This window comes from Bombyx mori, chromosome 24 (genome assembly GCF_030269925.1).
Source record: "Bombyx mori chromosome 24, ASM3026992v2".
In the NCBI taxonomy this organism is placed as follows: Eukaryota; Metazoa; Arthropoda; class Insecta; order Lepidoptera; family Bombycidae; genus Bombyx; species Bombyx mori.
This window is the reverse complement of record NC_085130.1, coordinates 5,468,685-5,493,289: the sequence shown is the minus strand read 5'-3', so window position 1 is coordinate 5,493,289 and position 24,605 is coordinate 5,468,685. Positions and strand designations below refer to the sequence as shown.

Sequence of the window (24,605 nt, the reverse complement as noted above, 5' to 3'; positions counted from 1 at the left end):
GAACACAATGCCATTCAATTTTCAACTGTATGTAACATTCATATGTCAAATTCCAAATTCAACACTTAATCTCACGTCTCGTTTCCGCAAATAACATTACAATGCTTCTATCTCTTTCACGGTGTTTAAAAAGCCCACTAAAATTCGTTATACGTGTTTTGTAATTTCAAATGAGAAACGACTCGAATTATGGCGTCGACATGCGGCCATTTTTATTTTTTTAAAGTCACATTGCCCCCGTCTGGTTTTCGGCAGACATTCTGTGACCTCCGCCCTCTACTCATGGTAAAATCGATTCAGACACACTCGAAGCTCGCTCGAACGAATGTCCCAAGTATGCTATTTCGCGAAATTAATTCGAGCTGTGAAATAATTAAAAGTTGGTGATCGCGTGAATATAAATTTACTACAGGCTGTTTCACTGTCTAGCCTATTCTTAACACAATGTAGTTAAACATTTCGGTTTGAAAGATGAGATAGCCGTCATATAAAATAGACGCTTTGATATTTCTTGATTCGGATCTAGGTGGTAGAATTCACGTTGTTGATGTGTATGGAAAACTTTTAACACCAACAGACCATGTCTTGCCTTCCGGTTTAAGAGTCTTATATAATACATTATGTGGTTTAAAAACAAACAAAAAAAAAAACACATGGCTTAAATACGAATAAATCGAACTAGCAATCATCATATTTTTTTCGACTCTGTCAAAATTTTAGAGCGAATTTATAAGATTTTTGTATTTTCATCGGTTATAAATTAAAGCACGTGCAAATTTTAGACTTAATTGGACATCTTGAAGTGGACGATAATGACGTTTAAGTATTCCGTATTCATACATACCTGTACATACCTAGCTAATAAGAGCATGTAAAAATGCGTGATAAAAAATCATATGTCCTTAACCCGCCATCGAATGTGAATATGACTGGCGGGTCCGTACCGCGTTAAAACCATATGTTTTTTTTATGATTGCGATATTACTGGTGGCCCGGAGGCCTTTCCAGTTTTATCAGGACAAGTGGGCGAGCAAGAGCTCAGCCAGGAAAGGTGAGATTTGCTAACAGCTACCCGAGCGCCTCCATAGGAGGCCTAACAACTCAAGAGTAGCTGCTTCGCGAATGAATCTACTACCGGATCGAAATCGCGACCCGCTTAGAAGATCCGGCGAGAAACTCAGCGGGCTGATGCTTGGTTAGGTTGCACGTCGAACTCTTTGCTGAGTTCATCGAGAGCCTATGTGTCATAGACGCTAATACGACGCAGTGGTAGTAGTCAGTTAGTACGCGTAGACACCACTCAGTGAGTTTCTCGCCGGATCTTCTCAGTGTGTCGCGATTACCTATTAACCTACTACCTACTACCTACTACCTATTAACCTACTACCCACTACCTATTAACCTATTACCTATTAACCTACCGATTCGGTAGTAGATTCAGCGAAGCACTGCTCTTGCTAGGGCTAGTTAGCAATTCTCTTAGGTTGATCTCGTGAGCTCACCTACCGGTCTGCGTGAAGTTGGAATAGCCCTTTAGCCTACTAACGATTAGGTAGGGATTTTTTTTTTATACTAGTCTAGATACACAGCAAACATAAAAAAAAAAATCAACCTCATTACATGCGAAACAGTTCCGTTACATTCTGTACAAGCCTAATACAGATTACTTCAAATTAGTTCACATGAAAACACACACTCATTCTAATTAGTAATAGCTGTAAAGCTAAATTAACATAAAATATCGTATAAAACAGGCGACTCAGACACGTGCATAACTTGATTAGTTTTTAACGATCTCGCTTACAACGCTGTAAATGCTTATAACGCATACAATAACGTACAGTATAATGAAGATAAAATATGAAAATGACTAGTGCGTGAACTATTTTTTGTTTACTTATTAACTAAATCGGTAATTATAGCATTTGTTTTTTTTTTTTTTTTTCCTTTGTAGGCAGACGAGCATACAGCCCACCTGATGGTGAGTGGTTACCGTCGCCCATGGACCTCAGCAATGCCAGGGGCAGAGCCAAGCCACTGCCTAACGCTTAATACTCTCCACAAGCCTCGTTTGAAGACGGACATGTCATAGCGCTCGGGAAACACCGTGGAGGGGAGCTCATTCCATAGCCGGATGGTACGTGGCAAAAAAGATCTCTGGAAACGCACTGTGCATGCTATAAGTGCGCTTAAGCGAAGCCTCGGGATGAGACAACGTAAATGCAGCTACTCTTACATGAATGCAACGTTAACCTATTGCTACGCCGGTAAGAGTAACGCCATCTATCGCCGAATAGTCTAACGAATATCGAAGAATCTAATAGCACCTAGAACGCTCGAGAAGTAAAACGCTATCTATTGTTAGATAGGGGAAACATACAATACTAGACTTTTGTGGAATATTCTCGACGATTCTAGAGATTTCGTCTCGACTATAAAAGCGTTGCAGAGATGGTTCGCAGTCAGTAATCGGAACTACTCGAAGCGAAACAGCGAACGCATCACCTGAAGCGAAGCGGAAGAAGTGCACTGAGAATTTTAAAGTGTTTGTCGAGTGTTTTAAGTGTTCTAAGTACTAATACAGTGTTAACTTGTACTTCGGTAGATTTTTTTATTTATCCCGAACCCCAGCGTTTAACAACACTATTAATACAACTAACTACAAGACGTCCGATTAATTCGAGAATTTTCACATGCATCCAGAACCATAGAGAATACAATAACTTCATAACTTCGTCCCAATATCCTGACTAATATTATCAGGATTAATAAGGACATTAATTGTCAGTTCGGTATGCTATTTAAGCGTTTTTTCTTAACTTAGTTTATTATTTGTTAATAACAGGGAATAGCCGGATTGGCGGCAATAATTTAATAAAAATAATCGGTTGTCTGTAAAGTCGGTTTACTGACGATAGTTGAACCTGACAACGTCATAAGAAAATACTGATTGAATTGTTTCATTTTTCAATTATCGCAATTATCGTTGCTATAAATAATTGACACCACATTCACTTTTCACTGAACTTCATACTTGACGAAAACATGTAAATGTATTATTGTATAGCAGCTGTCCACGCGGATGCATCGCTCACTCAAGTAGGAGAGACAGATGTCGAGCGCTGCCGAACGCGGAGGCCGATTGTGCCTCTTTGTCGCTCGTTGCGCGCTCTCGCTTGCACTTCAAGCCTTAAATGGAACGCCTCAGAGCGAGGTAACGCCGCACGAGTCATGTTTTTTCGTGCGTGCAGCCGGCTCCATCGAATTATAAGACGTTGTCACGTCAAAAAATACGTAACTAAAATCGAATTAAAACTATCTTAAAGCTTGTTCAGTTGAATTTACTGGCTGCGCTAGAAATACGTAATGTAAAAATCACCCTGCTGTTTTTACGACATTACGGTCGGCCGTATAAAATATTTCATTCGATAACTCATGGTACTCAATTCTCTTGTGTATTTTGTAGCATAATTTAAGCTCTCGGCTGGAGCTCGTGAGCTACGGGGTGAAAAATAAAATTAAAGATTAGCAGAACTTACTCACAGGGTGAACAAAGAAAAGTCGTAAATTTAGTGATTAAATAAAAGCTCCGTGTTTTTTTTTTTATAACAAGTCTTTATTAGTTTCACTTGCAACCGGCGAGTTTCTTGAAGTCGATTTCCGTTATTATGAAGCTTAAGTATATTTTTGATACTAGCGACCCGCCTTCGCTTCGCTTCGGAAACTGTAATTCATTATTGATTTCTCCACTATTTAATGGATGTTATTATACATATAAACCTTCCTCTTCAATCACCTAATTCAATCTAAGGTGCGTGTACTTATGTAGGCGCGTAAGAAGTTATACTTTTTTTTAATAAATTTATTTCTTTTTTTTTTAAATACTAAATAATTAATAATTAATATTTAACGTTAATAATTTAATAATATTTAGTATGAATTGTATTAAATAATAATGTTGTCATTTATATTACTAAATAATACATACGGATAGTTAACCTCAATTGTATTGGAGCGCTTGTGGGCAATTTCATTTCTGTTAATTTTGTGTCACGGTGCGCGCGCATCGTAAAATTTCACTCTCATCAATTTTTCATAACGCACCTAAAGAAGTATAACTTCAAAAAACGCATCAAAATCCGTTGCGTAGTTTTAATGATTTAAGCATACATGAGTCGTCTATTATCAAAGGTGGTAATCTGTTCATTTGGACAAAAAAATGTTATTGATATGTCAATACAGATTGATTTGAACATAATCGTCTCCTTCAAAGAATACGGTTCAGAACCTGCATTAAATAAAGGTTAATACTTAACCTGTTATTTATCTAAGATGTCGTTCAGAAGAGTTTTGTGACTGCCAATGGAATACAAAGTCAATAATTCATTTTTCTGATTTACCAATAATTGTCCAACAGTCACATTGCCGGCTTTGATAATAGTCGACTCACATAGGGACAGACAGATATAGGGACAGAGAAAGCGACTTTGTTTTATACTATGTAGTGACGAGCCACAATAAAATAACACAGTGTCGCCAGAATTTTGTTTATGACGCGTCCGTAGTCGTAACTGGTAAGATATCGGTGTGTCAGTATCGATGCGTCTATTCTAAACCTCCTACTCTGTAAGCAGGTACCAGATATTTCTGAGTAACACTACTTTACAGAAGTCGTCGTGGCCTAAAGGATAAGACGTCCGGTGCATTCGTAACTAACGATGCAACGGTGTTCGGATCCCGCAGGCCGGTACCAGTTTTTCTAATGAAATACGTACTCAACAAATGTTCACGATTGATTTCCACGGTGAAGGAATAACATCGTGTAATAAAATTATAATTTGCGTAATTACTGCCTATTTCTGATGTAAAGCAGTAATGCGTTTCGGTTTAAAGGGTGGGGCAGCCGTTGTAACTACACGGAGACCTTAGAACTCATCTCAAGATGGATGACGGCATTTACGTTGTAGACGTCTATGGGCTCCAGTAACCACTTAACAACAGCCGGGCTGTGAGCTCGCTCATCCATCTAAGCAATAAAAAAAAAGAAAAAAAAAATGGTAGTCGATGAACTCTGTTCCTTTAGTTGGCGGGTCTAATCACTCTCAATGGGACATAGTTGTAAAGAGAAGTGAAGAATTTACATAGACCCATAGGCTTGAAAGATCCGTGCGTTTATTGCAAGATTGGGGCGAGTCGAACAGCCAGATACGCTTAGTGCTAAATAAATATATGCGCTCATAGCGAACTCATGAAGGGATCTAAAGGAGGTCAATCACGATAATTCCCGCCGACGCGGCGACTTGAAACTTTTCGTTTTGCTGAAAGTCCCTTTGAAGTCGCTCCAGTAAGCCCTTTTTACACCGTAACGTTATTTAGAGCTTTCGTGAATTTCAAAGCGGTCCCTTAATTTTTTGTTATTAACATAAACCATAATGTTTCTTGTTTAACCAAGTTTTTTCGCAGGCTTTTAATTCGTCATGACTTTAGGAGCGGTGTTTCAGCTCGGATAAATTATCATAAGGAACTCAGGGTTTTTTTCTTTTCCAAATAAATTATTGTCTACACAGGAAATTCACAAATCATAAGGATGATTCGAACTAGACAGATCTAGCGAAATATTATGTTCTGTTTATATATGGAGTACGGATCCTAAATCACTTATTTGCATCCCTAATAAGGCTTATTAACGCGGTTTTAATTTTGAAACTATTAACCGTGCGACCAGTCCACCAACTAAAAGTTACTCAGCGAGCTATGGAGCGAGCTATCCTTGGTTTATCATTGCGAGACCGAATACGTGATGAAGTCATTCGGGCAAAAACTAAAGTGATCGATAGAGCTCGCAGAGTTAGTTGTGTGATTTGTTTTATTTTGTCTATTCAGTGTTTCTTCAGGTTTAAATGTATAATAACGGTGATTTATTAACTGTTTAATATCTGTGAAAGTGCACAAATGTGGGAAAATAAAACAAAGCTGCTGGACGTAACTTCCCGGGATCCTCCAAAAAGTTCACTGAAAAAATCTTAGTAAATCACCACCATTTTACTAAGATTATATTTCATCCCATATCATCTCATTTCATGTAATTTCACCTCAATTGATTAATGTCTCAAATTAATCATCTTCATTTCATTTCACTCCATATTATCATTTTTCATAAAAATAAGAATATAAATTAAAATAAGACATGACTTAAAGGTCTTAGTTACCAGGTCATAAAATCCCTTTAAAAAAACCGTTAACCGTTGGGGTAGACGTGCTTTGGAGTGGAGACCGCGAACCGGCAAACGTAGTGCAGGACGCCCTCCTGCTAGATGGAGCGACGACCTGGTCAAGGCAGCTGGAAATGACTAGATGCGTAGAACCGAAGATCGGGTTCAGTGGCGAGCTTTGGGGTAGGCCTATGTCCAGCAGTGGACTGCCGCGGGCTGATGATGATAACATTGAAACCCAACTAGCCTATAATATGCTATATAGCCCTAGCAAGCCTTCTTATTTTTGTACTTATCCCACATTTTGTGTGTCCGGCATAGCATGTTCTTGTATCATGCTGCATAAGGACGTTTACGACCAATCGCTCGCATGACGTTAACTGGTATACCTCTGTATACCTAGAATGACATATCAATTGCAACGTGCCATCACGACTGATTCGGTGGTGCAGTAATTACTGACGCGCCCCTGACTGTTGTACCGAGGGTCGTGGGTTCGATTCCCACATCAGGCAGACATTCGTGTGATGAGCAGGTTTGTTTTCTCTTTGTCTGGATGTTTGTTATCTATATATGTATATATTTAAACATATATAAGTTTGTTTGTCAGTCTCTGCTACCCATAATACAGACCGGAAGATCATGCGTAAGCTGTTCCACATTATTTATTTATTTATATAAATAGAGAGGAACTTATTCTGTTTCTTCTTTTGGTGTCCTCTTTAATTCAACCGTTTTTGGTTTTTTTATTGCTTAATTGGGTGGACGAGCCCACCTGGTGTTAAGTGGTTACTGGAGCCCGTAGACATCCACAACGTAAATGCGCCACCCACCTTGAGATATAAGTTCTAAGGCCTCAAGTATAGTTTTACAATGGCTGCCCTACCCTTCAAACCGAAACGCATTACTGCTTCACGGCCGATATAGGCAGGGCGGTGGTACCTATCCGTGCGGACTCACAAGGGGTCCTACCACTTACCCTACCCAGTTCTAAGTTTCGGTTCTATGATTTGCATTTCATTATTATATAATTTTTAATGTACACATACTAATGTCACAATTTATACGCTTTTTTTTTCTGTTTTTTTTTTAATAGCACTTTATTCGTTCGTAAGCACTTTCTCTTCCATCGAATTACACAACGGTGTAATACAAATAGTCTCGAAGTTTCCGGCTACAAAGGTACTGAATATTAAACGAGAATTAACACGCAAAAATGAATAGAATTAAATTAAAAAATTAGATACAATTAAAATTTTCAAACTGTTATCTTGATGAGTTTCGTGTATATCAAAGGATATCTGGAGCTGATCTTAAATTATAAATATCAATTAAATTTCGGTTTTTTCCCTACCTATTAGCTGGTTAAAAGGCTATTCCAGTTATGCCTGGACGGGTAGGTGAGCTCATGGGCTCAACCTGAGAGAATTTGCTAACACTAGCCTTAGCAAGAGCAAATTTTTGCAGGATCTACTACCGATTTGTTGTTACTGTAGATCGGTAAACGAAGGTCACCAGAACGCAAAGATATCTAATAATTTTAGATAGTAGTAGTAGAATTAGTAATTAATTAGGGAAAGTTGAAGGCAACAGATCTAGAGGCCGCAACCCGACTCGTTGGTCCGATCAGATCCACACCGCTTTGGACAGTACAGTGTACAGCGCGCTGCATGACGCCGTGGACAGGGGAAAGTGGAAATACATCTTAAGGTTGAAGCTCATGGATGATGGTGGTCACGACCCTCAGACATGAGGAACACGATTCGAGGAGGAGGAGTAGAATTAGGCGGGGTGGTGGTACATACCCGTGCGGACTATCAAGAGGTCCTACCACTAGTAAAAAAGTGACAAATATCTAGTTTATCTTATTAATTTCCACATATACTACGTCATTCGGATCTTAGGTACCATTAAGTCGAAATCGCTTTCATACATCCCCTTCTTGGTGATTCACTAGTACCATGACACATGCTTTTCCAAAGAAAACCTACTGAAAGAAGCTTCTCAACTACTTCTATAAATTGTATGGCTGACTCAGAACAAATTGTTATTGATCAAATTGATATAAAATGCACGTAATCCAGGCGAATATTTTTTTAGAAAGAGATTTTTCTAGTTTGCTTTTCGATTTTATTTAGAAAAAGAGAGAGAGAGAGAGAGAAATACACTTTATTGCACGCCAAAACACAATTTACATTCGAAGACAGTCAAAAGCGGATACATTTGTACAATGGCCGTTTAATTTAGAGAAATTCTGGAAAATATAAAAATAAAGCGGGTATGTTGCGGTGTACTATAGACAATACATTATTATAGAAGATATATACATACAATGCAAATATATATACCGTTTACTATCTATATATTAATACGTGAAGCAAAAACTTTGTATCCCTTTTTACGAAAATTGCGCGGACGGAGGAGTATGAAATTTTCCACACTTATAGAGAATATAGAGAAGAAGTGCACAATGCTAATATTTTTTTAAAATAATGCATAAAAGATACAGTAAATCAATAAAGAAAAGATTACACACACTACATACCATGTATTTGACGCACACACGCATGCATACTATTTATTGTCAAACTTTTATTCTTGGCGTCTGTTGTCAAATTGAGAATAGATTTAATATTGTTTGTCTTTGTAATATTTTTTATAGTGTAGCCTTGGTGAAATTTGTGATTATAGAAGTATAAAATACAATCATAATAGTGTACAAACTTACAATTCCAATTAATTATAGTCGAATTTCGACTGCCGCGGGACCTCTAGTATTATATGAAATAACTATTTAACACGATAAATAGCTTAAACGTGATAACTATTTACTGGTGGTAGGATGTTATGAGTCCGCACGGGTAGGTACCACCACCACCACCCTACCTTTTTCTGCCGTGAAGCAGTAATGCATTTCGGTTTGAAGGTTGGGGCAGCTGTTGTTCTGAAAAATTGAGACTCAGAACTCATGTTTGAAGGTGGGTGGCAGCATTTACATTGTCGATGTCTATGGACTACAGTGACCACTTAACAAACACTAGATGGGCCGTTAACTCGTCCACCTATCTTAGCAATAAAAAAATGGATATGTTCAGTTTGATAGCATTTATGTATTTATATATTATGTATATTCTTCGATATATCTTGGTGCACCCGTGCGAGTCCCGTTGTTAGATTGACCATAAATCGATAATAGTTGGCTTTGACGGACGGAATCCACTTAGTGACTTCAGTCGGGCATGATTCAATAACGCGCTTAAAAGCTTCATTGAGTGGTCCTTTCATTATTTACGAAGTTTCAGACACTTCATTGTTTCTGTGGTCTATCTACTATTTACTTAAAATTAACTATTTACTTAGTGTCAACATTGTTGGTTAACTGTTATAACTCCAACGCGTTTAAACAATTATTTAAGAGTTACTCAAGAGAAATCATGAATAAACTACCCCCAATTTTCTATTTTAAATACGAGCGACTATTGTTGCACAATACATTCCGGTTCGAGCAGCCGAAGGGAGCGGAGCTCTCTGTTGATATCGCTGTACGCTTGTACGCTTATTAATATACTATATTTATGTAAAATCTTATTACATATACAATTTAAGAAAAAAACAATTTTTAAACAACACTACATATAAAATAGATTGCCGCTGATGGCGGTGTCTACGACACAAGCCACCAGCGGTAAGGCTCCAGAGTGAGAAACCACATCACAATACGCGTCATAAAAAAGATAGCTAATTGCCTTCTGTATCAGGTAAATTTATTATTTATTATCATGTGAAATTCGTTTCTCTCGTCTTACCCTGCCTTCTTATCCTAACGGAGCTTTTTTCCACATTTAAAAACTAATTTTTCTCATTTCTCATTTCTTTACATCCAGAAAATAAATAAAAATATTATGTCAAAATTACTGGACTTTGACCCTTAGTAACAGAATCATACTCAAGCCCCGTCCGGTCACCGTCCTGGCCGAGACTGTCGCTTGCAACGAAAGGCTCAGCGAGTAAATTAATCCATAGAAACAGCCCACTGAGTTTCTCGCCAGATCTTCTCAGTGGGTCGCGTTTCCGATCCGGTGGTAGATTCTGTGAAGCACTGCTCTAGCTAGGGCCAGCGTTTGCAACATACACGCTAGGGTAAAGCTGATTTAGCTATAAAGGCTATCAGCATAGGTAGGGAAAAAAGGCCCGTGATATAATACTCAGCGTTATCTACCGCCGTATCTAAAAGCCTGGTTAGGGCTTTTAGTTCGAAATGCCCATTGAATTCGGTGCAATTCGGAATAGTAGCTATGTGTTCGCAACTGCAGTCCATTCCCTGATGTTTTTCAATCCCCACTTCCATCGCCATCCAAGTTGAGTTCCAGCTACGGTCATCTCTTCATGCGCTGCAGGGCCTCATAGTTTGTGTCATCCAACTGCCTCAAATTAGGCCATGATATAACATTGAAAATTTGTTAAGTACCACTGTTTATTCAGAATTATGTTAGTGAAATTGTATAAGGATTTAATGGAGGATTGAGCAATTGGATACTGCTTTGTGGGTAGATGCTGCCAGCATTATTATTTCTTTTATCGCTTAGATGGGTGGACGAGCTCAGAGCCCACCTGGTGTTAAGTGGTTACTGGAGCCCACAGATATCTACAACGTAAATGCGCCACCCACCTTGAGATATGACCTTAGTTACAACGGCTGCCCCGCCCTTCAAACCGAAACGCATTAATGCTTCACGGCAGAAATTTGCAGGGTGTTGGTACTTACCCGTGTGGACTTACACGAGGTCCTACCACCAGTAACTACGGAAATTATATTTTTGCGGGTCTGATTTTTATTATACGATGTTCACCGTGGAAGCCAATCGTGAACATTTGCTAAGTACGCATTTCATTAGAAAAATTGGTACCCGCCTGCGGGATTCGAACACCGTTGCATCGCTAGATACGAATGCACCAGACGTCTTATCTTTTAGCCCACGACGATTTCATAATTACTATTAGCTCACGAGAAGAAGCTTTGGATCGAGAGCAAAACCAGTCTGATTTGGCCGAATTTTCATATAGTACCCAAATGCTTTCAAGCGCAGAGTGATGCTTTAAAGAACATTAACATTAATTACTCAACGACACGATATAGGCTTATGAGAATCGAATCGCCTGCCGTGAAATTATTTGCAGTTGGTTTGTGGAGGTCACGACCTTTATTCAATAATAAGCGCTTCGATAAGCATAAATTGCAAGGACAAGCATGATAGACCTGACACGCAGTGCTAATCTGAAACCTCAATCGATAGACTGAAGGTCACAGTAAGGACTGTGTTCGTATTGTATTTTTACTGATAGTAGGACGTCTTGTGAGTCCGCACGGGTAGGTACCACCACTCGGCCTATTTCTGATGTAAAGCAGTAATGCGTTTCGGTTTGAAGGGTGGGGCAGCCGTTGTAACTATACTTGAGGCCGTGGAAGTTATATCTCAAGGTGGGTGGCGCATTTACGTTGTAGATGTCTGTGGGCTACAGTAACCACTTAACACCAGGTGGGCTGTGAGCTCGTCCACCCAACTAAGCAATAATAATAAAAAAACCGGTGGTAGGACGTCTTGTGATTCCGTATGGGTAGGTAGGTACCACCATCCTCTCATGAGGCGCCGGAGTCCGACATAACCCGGTTCGTTACCCCCCCGGACCGGGTATCCATAAATGGATTCCCCAGCGGTAAAAAAAAAAAGAGGTAGGTACCACCACTCTGCCTATTTCTGCCGTGATGCAGTAATGCGTTTCGTCGGGCGGGGCAGCCGTTGTACTGTAAAAACGAAGCCCGCAGAACTCATACCTCAAAGTAGGTGACGGCATTTACGTTTAAGATGTCAATGGGCTCCGGTAGCCACTTAAAACCGGACTTGGACCGTAAGATTTCCACACATCTAAGCAATAAAAAACAAAAAAAATCCCCTCATACAGCAGAGCACGTCACTAAAACAACTTAGGACCTAGGACAATTATTTATTTTTTAATTATCATTTACGATCACCCGAGTTTACTTTGTGACCCCTTTTATATTCGTGAATAGCTTAATTTGGTACACGAATGCATTGCTGGGTCACGCCAAGGTCTGATTACCTTGTTTCTCGGTTTGTTCGATACGCTATGGTAACCGGCAGCTTAGCACGCACAGCTCAGTCTTTACTGCCTTTTTCGCGCTAGACGGCCGATTAAGCTCACGAAGTGCCTAGTCTTTACTGGTCATGCACAGCGTGTATGGAAAGAATGGTAAACAGTCGCCGTCACTCAAAATACGTCATTTCATTATTTTTTCTACCTAAGCTGAGAGCCTTGAGAGGCTATATCAGCGTAACCTTAACTAGTAGGTGAGCTCACGGGGCTCAAACTTGACGACGTTGCTAACACGAACCCTAGCAAGAGCCGTGCTTCGCAGAATCTACCACCGGATCGGAAACGCGACCCACTGAGAAGAGCCGGCGAGAAACTCAGTGGGCTGTGTCTGAGGATTAATTTACTGAAAACTATGACCGGTGCTTGAGGTACCTAAAAGCACCGTTAGTGGATCGGGAGGATCCGAAATGACGTGTTTGGGGCGACGTCGACTGCTTTCCATTCAGGTCATGACGGGGCGTATGCAAGTTTTGTAAAGTGTCACCTTATTTCTAAGGGACAATTTACCTCGTTTGCATATCATCGGGTAAAGCGTAATTTCAGATCCCCTGATCCACTATCGGTGTTTTTAGGCATTCCAAGCACTGGTAACCGTTCTGATCGAACCCGTCGAGTGCTAAGAAGGACTCGGCGAGTAAGTAACCCTCAGACCCAGAGTTTCTCGCCGGATCTTCTCAGTAGGTTGCGTTTTGGATCCGGTGGTAAATTTTTTTTAATTTTTTTTTTATTGCCGTATAGGCAGGCGAGCATACGACCCACCTGATGGTGAGTGGTTACCGTCGCTCATGGACGCCAGGAATGCCAGGGGCCAGGGGCCTACCGTTTAATACTCTCCACAAGCCTCATTTGAAGAAGGACATGTCATAGCGCTCGGGAAACACCGTGGGGGGGAGCTCATTCCACAGCCGGATGGTGGAACCCAATCTGAGCTTAGCTGGAACAGCCTCCCATCAGAGATTAGGAAAGAAAACGTATTGCATTTATTCGCTTGGAAAAATTGGTATTCGCAACCAAGCAAGTAAACGATAAACTGGATTTCATTTTAATAAGTTAAGCCATCAAAAATATTATATTCGAGCTTAAAATTTTGCTTCATTCGCGTTAAGTCTGTGAGGTGTGAGTGAACTTTAGGATTTAGGGCTGTCTAAGAAACCTAAATAAAATAAATTCGAACGCTTTATATATTAATGAACATTTCAACACACACGGGATATTTAAAAGATTACAATTGAATACATGAGTGGATAAAGGGGTTAAATACCATTTTTTTGATTTTTGAGTTCTTACATTGAATGAAAGTGTTATGTGCCTATAAACCATATATAATAATAATAATAATAATAATAATAAGCCTTTATTGCTGTTCTTATTTTTACAAACTATATCAAATTACTTAAACATGCCAAAACTTAAATACTAAATTTTTTATGGAATTAAATTAAATATCGGCAAACGGTGGTTGTGGTATCGCAGCTTGTCCTTCGACAAAGGCCTCCTCTAAAGATTTCCACTGTGTCCTGTCCTTTGCTGTACGCGTCCATGTAGTACCAGCTATTTTTATAATGTCGTCCTCCCATCTTTTAGTCTGTCTACCTCTATTCCTTTTACCATCTCGTGGATACCATTCAGTTATTAAACTGGTCCATTTCTCCTTTTTCTCTCTGATCATATGTCCAGACCATCGCCATTTTAGCTGTTTGTAAGTTGTGTATGCGTTCTTAAAGTTTGTCTTGCTCTTTATGTCTTTTAGTTTTATTCGGTCTTTTCTTTTTACGCCTATTGTACTTCTCTCTATTCCGTTTTGACAAATTTTTAATTTGTTTGATAGTTCTTCTGTCAACGCCCAAGTTTGACACCCGTACAGTAAGCATGGAAGAATACACATATTAAATACTTTTCTCTTTTGTTTTATAGGCATGTCTTTATTTTTCATTACTTCGCTTAGCGACCAGAACCGTTTCCAGGTATTAGCAATTCTTCTTTCTATTTCCTTTTGCATGCAGTCTTCTTGAGATATAAGTTGTCCAAGATATATATATTCTTGTACATATTCTATTACCTCGTCATTTATTTTTATTTCTATATTTGTAGAATTTGACATTATTTTAGTTTTTGTTAAGTTCATTGACAGGCCTGCTTTAATACTTTCATTCGATAGCTGTTGCAACATGCTTTCCAGAGTTTTTGGGCAATCCGAAAACAAAATAATGTCGTCTGCAAAGCGAAGATGACTTAGATTTTCACCATTTATATTTAGTCCCTTTGTCCATTTTAGGTTCCTAAATATCATTTCAAGGACGGCTGAAAATAATTTTGGTGATATAGGGTCTCCTTGGCGTACACCTCTTTTAATAGGGAATTCGTCTCCTGTCGATTCTAGCTTCACTCGAGCAGTGCTTTTTGTGTAAATATTTTTAAGTATTCTAATGTATTTTGTTTCGACGCCTTGTGCTTCAAGTGCGTTCCAAATAAAACTGTGTTCTAATGTGTCGAATGCTTTGTTAAAGTCAATGAACCCCAGGTAGTAAGTTTTGTTATATTCTTTAAATTTTTGTAGTATCTGTCTCAAAGCGTGAATGTGATCTATAGTTGAAAAATGTCTACGGAATCCAGCTTGTTCTTTGGGCTGATTTTCTTCAAGGGTATTTGTAATTCTAGAAAGTATAATTTTTGAAAAAACCTTGTAAATATTCGACATCAGGCTAATGGGCCTATAATTTCCTATGTCTCCTTTGTCACCTTTTTTATGGAGCAATATAATTGTTGATTTAGTCCAATCATCGGGGATGTTTTCCGTGTTAAGTATTTCATTAAATATATCCGTAAGCTTTGGAGCAATCACTGGTAATGTAGTTTTTAGAAGCTCGTTTGTGATGAGATCTGCTCCAGGTGCTTTATCAAGTTTTTGTGTTTTAATTGCTTGCATTGTTTCAATAGTTAGTATTTTCAGTGTCTGCTCTGCATCTGTTGGTATGTTGTATTCTTTTTGAGTTTCTTCAAATCTTTGGCTTGTGTACAAATGGCGGTAATAATCCGTAGCAATCTTTAGTATATCGAGTCTGTTACCTGTCGTTATACCATCCTTCTTCTTCATCCTTGGTATCCACTCTTTCTTGTGGTTTAGTTCCTTCCTTGCCTTTTTTATTCCTCCTGTTCTTTCTATAAATTTTTCTATTGTAGATAGTCTTTTTGTTTTCCTTTCTTTTCTAAGTTGTTCACTTATCTTTTTGCTTATTTCTGTAATTTTTTGGCGGATTTCTTTACTTTTCTTCTGTTGTATAAGTTCTTTACGTTCTTGCAGCAAATGTTTAGTTATGAGTGATATTTCTTTCTTATTGTTTGTGTTGGTTTTTCTTGTTACAGTTTTTAGTTGGTTGATTAGTCCGTTGTATTTTTCTTCAGTTGATGTAAGTTCTTTTTTCCCATGTCTGTCTTTCTTTAGTGATGTTTGGAGGTTTTCAAGAAGTAAATCTGTATTGCCTGTATATTCAATAGTGGTACACTTATTGTGAAATTTTCTTAGTTTCTTGGGACGTCTTCCTGTCAGTGTTACCCGAACCATTCTATGGTCTGTGTTGAAATTCAGATTGCTTATTATAGTTATGTTTTGGAAAGGTTTTTGATTGTTAGATAAAATGTAGTCGATTTCGTTCTTATAAAGCCCACTAGGCGAGATCCACGTCCATTTTTTCTGCGGTTTTTTTTTATAAAAGCTATTCAGAATGCTTAATTTGTTTTCAGTTGCAAAGTTTACTAATCTTGTGCCGTTTTTACTTCTGAAGCCAAATCCATATCTTCCTATGATGTATTCTTCTCCATTTTTCTGTGTTCCTATCTGACCATTGAAGTCGCCCATGACAATTTTATTTTTGTGAGCGCTTTCCATAGTACTTTGAAGATCATTATAGAAGTTTTCTATTTTTATTACATCTTCCTTTTTGTCCGATTCAGTTGGAGAATATGCCTGAATAATCGACCATTCTTCATTTTTTCCTTTTATAGATAGTTTGATATTAAGGATTGCAATACGTTCTGAGATTCCTCTGAGCTCTTCTATATTGTCTGCAAGATTTTTCCTGACCATGAATCCAACTCCATATAGTCCAGGCGTCTCGCCTATATAGTGCAATATGTAGTTTCCTCGATCTTGTATGCCCTCACCAAACCGTCTCATTTCACTAATCCCAATAATATCCCATTTTATTTCTTTTACTGCCAGTTCAAATTCTTTAAGTTTTTCTGATGTTCTTAGTGATCGACAGTTGATGGTTGCTCTGTGAATATGTTTTGCCTTTATTTCTCTTCTCTTTTCCGTATCTATGATATTCATATCTGAGTGGTTTGAGGTATTTTTATCCATCTTTAGAGGGTCTTGGTCATTTTCCCCCACGAGGACCAGTCGGCTTGGGGGAGAGTGTTTTATATTTGTTAATTTGTTTTCTTGGTTCAGTGTTTGTTTTAGTTTCCGTTCGCCGATAACTGATTGCTATTTTTTATCTGTTAGGTAGGTTGTAAGGGAGTTGGACCGATTCCTCATCAAGTCAAATGCATTCGCTCGGTTGTTCCTCGAAAAGGAGGCAGTTTGTTGTTTCTTTGGCTGTACATTAGTTAGCGGAGAAACTGAAAGTTCCCTTTTTCTATTTTCCTTGGCTTTTGTGGTTTTCTATTTTCCTTGGCTTCCTTGACTATGAGTTTATCGAATTTTAAGTAGGCGATATTCCCTTTGTTTCTTTCTTCTATCAGTTGTGGTAATAATGCCTTCCTCTTTTCTAGAATTTCTTTAGAGAAGTCCTCCGCGACAAATAGTTCCTTAGATTTTTTTCTATTTTTCAAAACTTCGTTCTTTTTCCATCCACAAGTGAAGGATAAAAGTACAGGTCTCGGTTTGTCGCCTTTGTTTGGTTTTCCAATGCGATAGATTTTATTTATATCGTAATCCTCTAAGACTAAATTTAATTCCTTTTGGAATTTATTTTTCGCATTTTCTATAAGTTCTCTTGTAGATTTTTCCCCTTCTTTCAAACCATATATTATAATGTTGTTGCCTTTCTTGTCTCTTTCTAAAAACTCTATCTTCTTTTCCAAGTTTTCAACTTTAAATATTAACTTTTTGTTTTCCTCTAAGACGAGTTTTAGTTTTTCGTCTATTCTATCCATTATTGTATTGGATATAGAAACGGCTTGGTTCTGCATTTCGATTTTCATTTTTTCAAAAAGAAGTTGAAATTGTTCATCCATTTTTCTGCGTATGATAGAACGTAATTTAGTAGTAATTGGTAGGGATTAGGATATTCACAATGGCAACACTAAACTTTACTGGTAGCCGTCAATGTCAGTTGTCACGTCACTTTGTTTGACAGATCAATAGTGCCAACATTGTAATCGAATGAATTTCTTGAGATCAAATTCCAACCTCAAAAATACTTCGGTTTTCTTCTCAAAATGATGTGAATTCCAGTATTTAGACCGCGAAGATGACTTCCAACACTCTGTGTCACTTAGCTTAACACTTAGAAACGATGTGATTGTGAAAAATTAGGTTCTTTATATTTAATTTTGTGGTTATTTTCGGAGCAACCATACTATGATGTTTACGAGACCAGCACCGGAAACGGAAAAATACGGGATTAGACGACGGCCAGTCTTCAGCTCTGATGAAGTCCGAAACGTTCGTTTCCAACCAAGACTGCGTAGACCGAGCTTTATGACCTGGCGCCGAGTCTTGCTGGAAGGACCATTCTTGATTATTGAACATGGTGTTGTTAAGGGGCTTCACTACCTTCTCAAGAATGGTATCTTGATACACTTGTGCCGATGTTTTGATACCTTTTTCACAAAATTAAGGCTCAGTCACTCCTTCATAGCTAATACCCCACCAAACCATCACTGAAGTCGGATAGTGGACACGTTGCACTCTGTCGACTAATTGGGAAGCTTCCTTAGAGCTTTGAGCATAAATACGGTCATTTTATTTGTTAAAATGTTGCTCAATTGTAAAAAAAAATCTCATTCGTAAACAATTTTTCTATGACCTCCCTTTGCGTACCGCTTCAGTAGTTGTTTTGATTTTACCACCCTATTTTCTTTTAAATTATCAGTTAGGAATGACCAGTACGTCTCCTATAGGCTGCAAGTCCTAAGTCATCTTTTAAAATACGCGACCATGGTTCTAGGTGCTATCTTCATCTCCCGAGATAAAAAAATCTTTTGCTTTCGGACAGGATTTCTTCGAATTCTTTCCCTTACTGCCTTGACCACCTTTTTCGTACGAACACTACGTGGACGGCCAGATCTTTTTCTGTCACCAACAGAGGAGGTCTCATTGCACCTATTAATAGCTCGGTACACAAACATTTTACTAATACCAAGCGTATGGAGAGTTTTAAAAATTGCAGTTGGCTCCATATCAACTTTGTGTAATGCAATCACAGCGATTCGGTTCTCTTTCAAAATATTGTAAAATGTATTGGCGCCAAAATGAGAAATTTCAATGAGCAATAATATAAAAATGACAGATTCCAAATTCAAATGTAATATTTTGTTTATTTTTAATTGTAAAAGTATTTATCGCCAGACTAAGTAATATTTTCTTGGGTATTCGCGAGTTGTTTTTTTTATTGCATAGTTGGGTGGACGAGCTCACAGCCCACCTGTGTTAAGTGGTCACCGGAACTCATAGACATCTACAATATAAATGCCGCCACCCGCCTTGAAATATGAATTCTAAGGTCTCAGTATAGTTACAACGACTGCCCCACCCGTCAAACCGAAACGCATTACTGCTTCACGGCAGAAATAGGCAGGGCGGTGGTACCTACGCGTGTGGACTCACAAGAGGTTCTACCGCCAGTAATTATTAATATAATATTTTCTTCGGTATTCGCGAGATGAAGGAATTGGAATAAAAACGACTTTTATTGTAATTATACTATTTTCGACATTAATGATGTTTTTATAGTTACTAGTGATCCCCCGGTAGTCGAAATTCGACTATAATTAATTGAAATTATAACTTTGTACACTATTACGATTTTATTATCAAAATTTAATTAAATATAATCAAAATATATCGAGTACAATCACAGATTTCACCAAGACTACACTAGACAAATATTACGAAATAATAAAGACAAACAATATTTAATTTTTTCTCAATTTGACCACAGATTATATAAGAAAAGTTTGAGAATAAACAAATAGTATGCATGCGTGTGTGTGTCAAATACCGGTAGTGCGTGTAATGTTTTCTTTATTGATTTAATGTATCTTTTACGCTTTATTTAAAAAAAAATTAGCATTGTGCACATCTTCTCTATAATCTCTATAAGTGTGGAACATTTCATACTCCTCCGTCCGCGCAATTTTCGCAAAAAGGGATACAAAGTTTTTGCTTCACGTATTAATATATAGATAGTAGTCTGTAACCACGTTAATTGTAAAATATTCGAAATGTCAAAAACCTAATATAATTACAGTAAAAAAGGCGAAACTAAAAGCGTAAAAGTAATTTTAGTAAAAAAGGAGACTGAAACGATTACATACATTTTTGGGCCCGAATGTAACGTGATGAAACTAATATGAATTAATAGATTCAGATATATCAGTACCTTGCTGAAAATTATAAAAGTTTTCTCAATCTGAGAGCCGAGTTAATAAAGATTTAGTAAAAGTTAGGTTATGTTACAATCTCTTTAAAAGAGCTGAATAATAACTTATTTAAGCATAAGTAAATGTTTATTATATCCATTGGATAATCTTTTAAATGTCATATTATGAATGAATATCAATGATATATATCAGGTATGGAATATGGAATTGCTATCCCACAATTCACACAGCGATCCATAATTTCAACAGAATCCAATGCAACAATTTCAAGTCAAACGTGTGAGCGATCTTCGGTGTCCAGTGTAGAAGCAATTGTCGTACAAGGCTGGCAGAGTTGGAATCCATAATAATAAAGCAGTGATCGTTGAAAATATAAAAACAGCCCGATAGATACACACTCAAAATGCGTCGAAGATACAAAACGAGTAGAGCAGAAAAAAACCAACAAGCGCCAAACAATAATTGTATAATCTATGAACAAACGTCATGTCAGCTTACTGTCAAAGCTGTCATCAAAAATACAATCGATTTTAATCGATTTGAAATCGATAATCATATTACTTTGTTAAGTAATAATAGACTTTTTCTTCATTTATGTATATAATCGCAATTAAATCCGGCGTATACCGCACTTGTATACAACAAGTATAAATCGCTCATTTAATTACTTTGCATTAATTACCCAGTGCAATGTTTTTCTTTTTATAATCCTGTAATCGATTAATTAAATCGATCACACCGTTATACCGACAAAAACTAACTTTCTCATTTTTCTCCGGTCCCAGAAAGAGGATTGAGATGATTTTTTATATTCTTATATAAAAAAATATGACAAATTTTTTAGACTACATTCCAAGTTATTACATTTTTGGCCCACGATTTTCCGTCTCCTTTGCGAATAATTTATTCAATACGTAGTTCGATACGCAATAAGTATGACGTAAATAGAAATATACAAAGGCCATTGTCCGATCCACTGAAGCCCGTAGTATATGAATATGAAAGAGTGATTTCTCTATTGAACAAGAACCGACCTAAGCCGTAGTAATAATACCTTTTTTCTGTAGGCGAAGCATTTTTGCGGAACATAATGGAGGTTATGTTATTCCAAATTGTTGTGTATGTGTTGTTATATTTCGATTTTTTTTTATTGCTTCGTTGGTTGGACGAGCTCACAGCCGACCTGATGTTAAGTGGTCACCGGAACTCATAGACATCTACAACGTAAATGCCGCCACCTACCTTGATATGTGAGTTTTAAAACTCCTTTAATAAATCACTTTTTTTTTTATTGCTTAGATGGTTTGACGAGCTCACAGCCGACCTGGTCTTAAGTGGGTACGGGGCCCCTTAGAAATCTATTACGTAAATTCCGCCACCTACCTTGAGATATGAGTTCTAAGGTCTCAAGTACAACGGCTGCCCCACCCTTCAAACCGAAACGTATTACTGCTTCACGGCAGAAATAGGCAGGGTGGTGGTACCTACCCGTGCGGACCCACAAGACGTCCTACCACCAGTAACCAGGTCTCTATCAAGCTTCGCGGGATCATCCGATCGATCTAAATATTAGTTGTGAATATTCGCGAAATCGGTCCAGCCGTTTTGGAGTCTATAGGGAAGACAAACACAAGCCTATAGAGAAAACTAATAACATAAATGTGAAAATGTGTTTGTACGGCCTTATTTCACGTAGAAATAAACACAACGGAATGACATGAATTATTTAGTAGTATTTATATTACCTATGTGAGGAGATCTATCTTTTATACAGAAATAATATCTTATTTTCCGGAACAACATAATGACAAATCTCTTTAACCACGCGGACAAGGCCGTGGGTAATAGCTAATAGTACCTATCTATAAGGTAGAAATATATATATATATGTATCTATATTTATAAAAATGAATTGCTGTTCGTTAGTCTCGCTAAAACTCGAGAACGGCTGGACCGATTTAGCTAATTTTGGTCTTGAATTATTTGTGGAAGTCTGGAGAAGGTTTAAAGGTAGATAAATATGAAAATGTTCGGAATTAAATAAAAAAAACAATTTTGTTTTTCCTTTGATGTGTGTCGGACGGATTCCTTTTGTTTGTTTTAAGTTTATTTTATACAAAAGTTTAGGTCTTTTATTCATCGATTGAGGCACTACGAAGTCTGCCTGGTCAGCTAGTATAATAATATAATCAGTTAAGCTTTAGATACCACACCATACTGATTATCAACTTTCTATCTCTATAAATATAATATTAGTTGTGAATTTTCGAAATAGTTTTATGGCTCTGATGTTAAGTTGGATTTTTCAAGTTACAACAACTCCCCTTTTTTCCCTCGATTTAAAAATAGAACAAGATAAAACAGCTGAATACAGTTTTTTCTTTTTTTCCCCCTCCCTCTTTCTCTCTCTTTATAATAAATTGTCAACAGTTTTTCTTTTTAAGAAATTTGTAGTATTTTTTAACCCTTTTAGTGATGCGCTTGTTATATGCAGAAATTGCTAAAAGATTTTTGATAAAGAGTATCTTTACCAAACATTTTTTAAACGCTTATTTATAAATGATATTAACTTATTAAAAAGGTTATAAATGCGTCCGTACCTATAATCAAACTCTGCAATAGTCGGTATTCCGACGCTGCGCGCTTTACATGCCTTAATTGAGAGTCGATCTATCGACGGTTCGCGCTCCAGGGCCAAAGATAAAATCTCATTTTATTAATTAAATGAATTTGAACCTTGACGTTTCAGTCGTTAAGGTTGAATTACGAACATTAAGCGAACCCTAATCGAGGCTTTTATCTCACGAAACCACATAAGACTACTTAGATCAGTGTTTCTCAGTCTTTTTTGTGACATGCTCCACTGTAACATTTCTAAAATTATTATGCCCCTCATACATAATTTTTAACATTAACAACTTTGATTTGTCCACTTATGAAACATAAATGATAAGGCTTAGGAAGAACTCACTATGAAATTATTATCAGAACACATTAAGTAATATTTCAAAACATATATTAAAAATTCAAATTCAAATTCAAAATAATTTTAATACATTTTTTTTCTTAGATGCGTTGACGAAGCTCACAGTCCACCTGGTGTTAAGTGGTTACTGGAGCCCATAGACATCCACAACGTAAATGGGCCACCCACCTCAAGGTGGGTGGCGGCATTTACGTTATAGATGTCTATGAACGCGTCCACTAAAAAATCCAACGCGTCCAATAAAAAAAAAAATAAAAAAAAAAATACGCTAAATTGAATTTCAATGTTAATAATTTCATAATTAAAACCGCGTTGATAAGCCTATCGGAAATAACGAAAGCGTATAGGTTAGAATTCTTGCTCCATATATGTATAAGCGGAACGCGAGAATTACTCAAAGTGTGAATCCTGTTCCATATCTAGCAGTCTCACTCAACACATCCCTCAAACGACATGTCAGTACAAAGCGTGCTGACGTTTTGACGCCGGCTCTAGGAACAAAGGTGTGACGTCACACGGAGACATGTGACTAGCGGTCTGAGTGTTTGTTCGTGTTTGTTTCAACTTGGGAGTTCGAGGGCTGAGTTTTGTTACAAATCTATGCAAATAAATAAAATTGGTATTATTTTTTTCCCTACCTAAGCTGAGAGCCTTGATAGGCTATATCAGCGTAACCTTAACTAGTAGGTGAGCTCACGGGGCTCAAGCCTGACGACGTTGCCTAGAACATTGCGAACCCTAGCAAGAGCCGTGCTTCGCAGAATCTACCACCGGATCGGAAACGCGACCCACTGAGAAGATCCGGCGAGAAACTCAGTGGGCTGTGTCTGTGGGTTCAAAATTGGAGTGTCTGTCTATCTGTCTGTTTGTAATAATGAAATAACCAATTTTTGCTAAATGCGTAAGTATGTACCTATACATAGTGCATACACCAATATATATATATATATATATTTTAATTTTGTCTGTCTGTCTGTCTGTTCCGGCTAATCTCTGAAACGGCTGGGCCGATTTTGATGGAACTTTCACTTCTAGGTAGCTGATAATATAAGGAGTAACTTAGGCTACTTTTTTTTAGACCACTTCGCCCCGTGGCTTCGCCCGCGGTACGACAATAATCGCGGGCAACATCGCGGGACTCAGCTATTAATAATAAATTGTAATGTTTCGGAAACGAAGCGAGGGCCGGTCGCTAGTACCAATTAAAACGAACCTTTAATTACAAAGATAATTGTTGCGTATAAAGTGAAATGTCGCTTAAACCAAATAGCCTTTTACCCCTCGACATATACAAAAATTTACGAAATATTATATCATAGTTACATGAATTGCTGGCGTTATGAGGTCTTGTGAGTCCGCACGGGTTGGTACCCCCCCCCCCCCCCGCCTATTTCTGCCGTGAAGCAGTAATGCGTTGCCATTCCCGTTGGCTAGACGTTGTGCTATAGAAATGAGATATAGAACTCAAGTTGGGTAGCAGTGTTAACATCCTTGAAGGACTCCGGTGCAGCTTAGCATTAGGTGGGCCGGGAGCTCGTAACTATTTTCGCGACATGTAAAAACAATTAAAATTACGTTTACGGCTATTTTCTGGTTTTAAGTAGTTACCGGAGCCCATAGACATC

The 24,605-nt window shown here is 37.8% G+C and overlaps 3 protein-coding genes across 3 annotated transcripts in view; 1 reads left to right on the top strand and 2 right to left on the bottom strand.

The window, feature by feature from the left end:
- The window catches only part of LOC105842625 (sperm surface protein Sp17), a 156,410-nt gene that overhangs the window by 6,424 nt on the left and 125,381 nt on the right, over positions 1 to 24,605 (top strand). The gene's annotated exons all lie outside the window — the stretch shown is intronic.
- Positions 13,725 to 17,011, bottom strand: LOC105841939 (LINE-1 reverse transcriptase homolog). The gene has a single exon (XM_062675546.1). It carries the CDS (start codon positions 16,744 to 16,746, stop codon positions 13,825 to 13,827), a length of 2,922 nt encoding a protein of 973 aa, XP_062531530.1. The 5' UTR covers positions 16,747 to 17,011; the 3' UTR covers positions 13,725 to 13,824.
- On the bottom strand, positions 16,995 to 17,624 carry LOC119630451 (uncharacterized). Its single transcript, XM_038019949.1, has one exon. It carries the CDS (start codon positions 17,622 to 17,624, stop codon positions 16,995 to 16,997), a length of 630 nt encoding a protein of 209 aa, XP_037875877.1.

What these genes read in the sequence shown, in the direction of transcription:
- LOC105841939 (XM_062675546.1), bottom strand. Translation starts at nt 16,746, where the DNA reads ATGGATAAAAATACCTCAAACCACTCAGATATGAATATCATAGATACG.
- LOC119630451 (XM_038019949.1), bottom strand. Translation starts at nt 17,624, where the DNA reads ATGGATGAACAATTTCAACTTCTTTTTGAAAAAATGAAAATCGAAATG.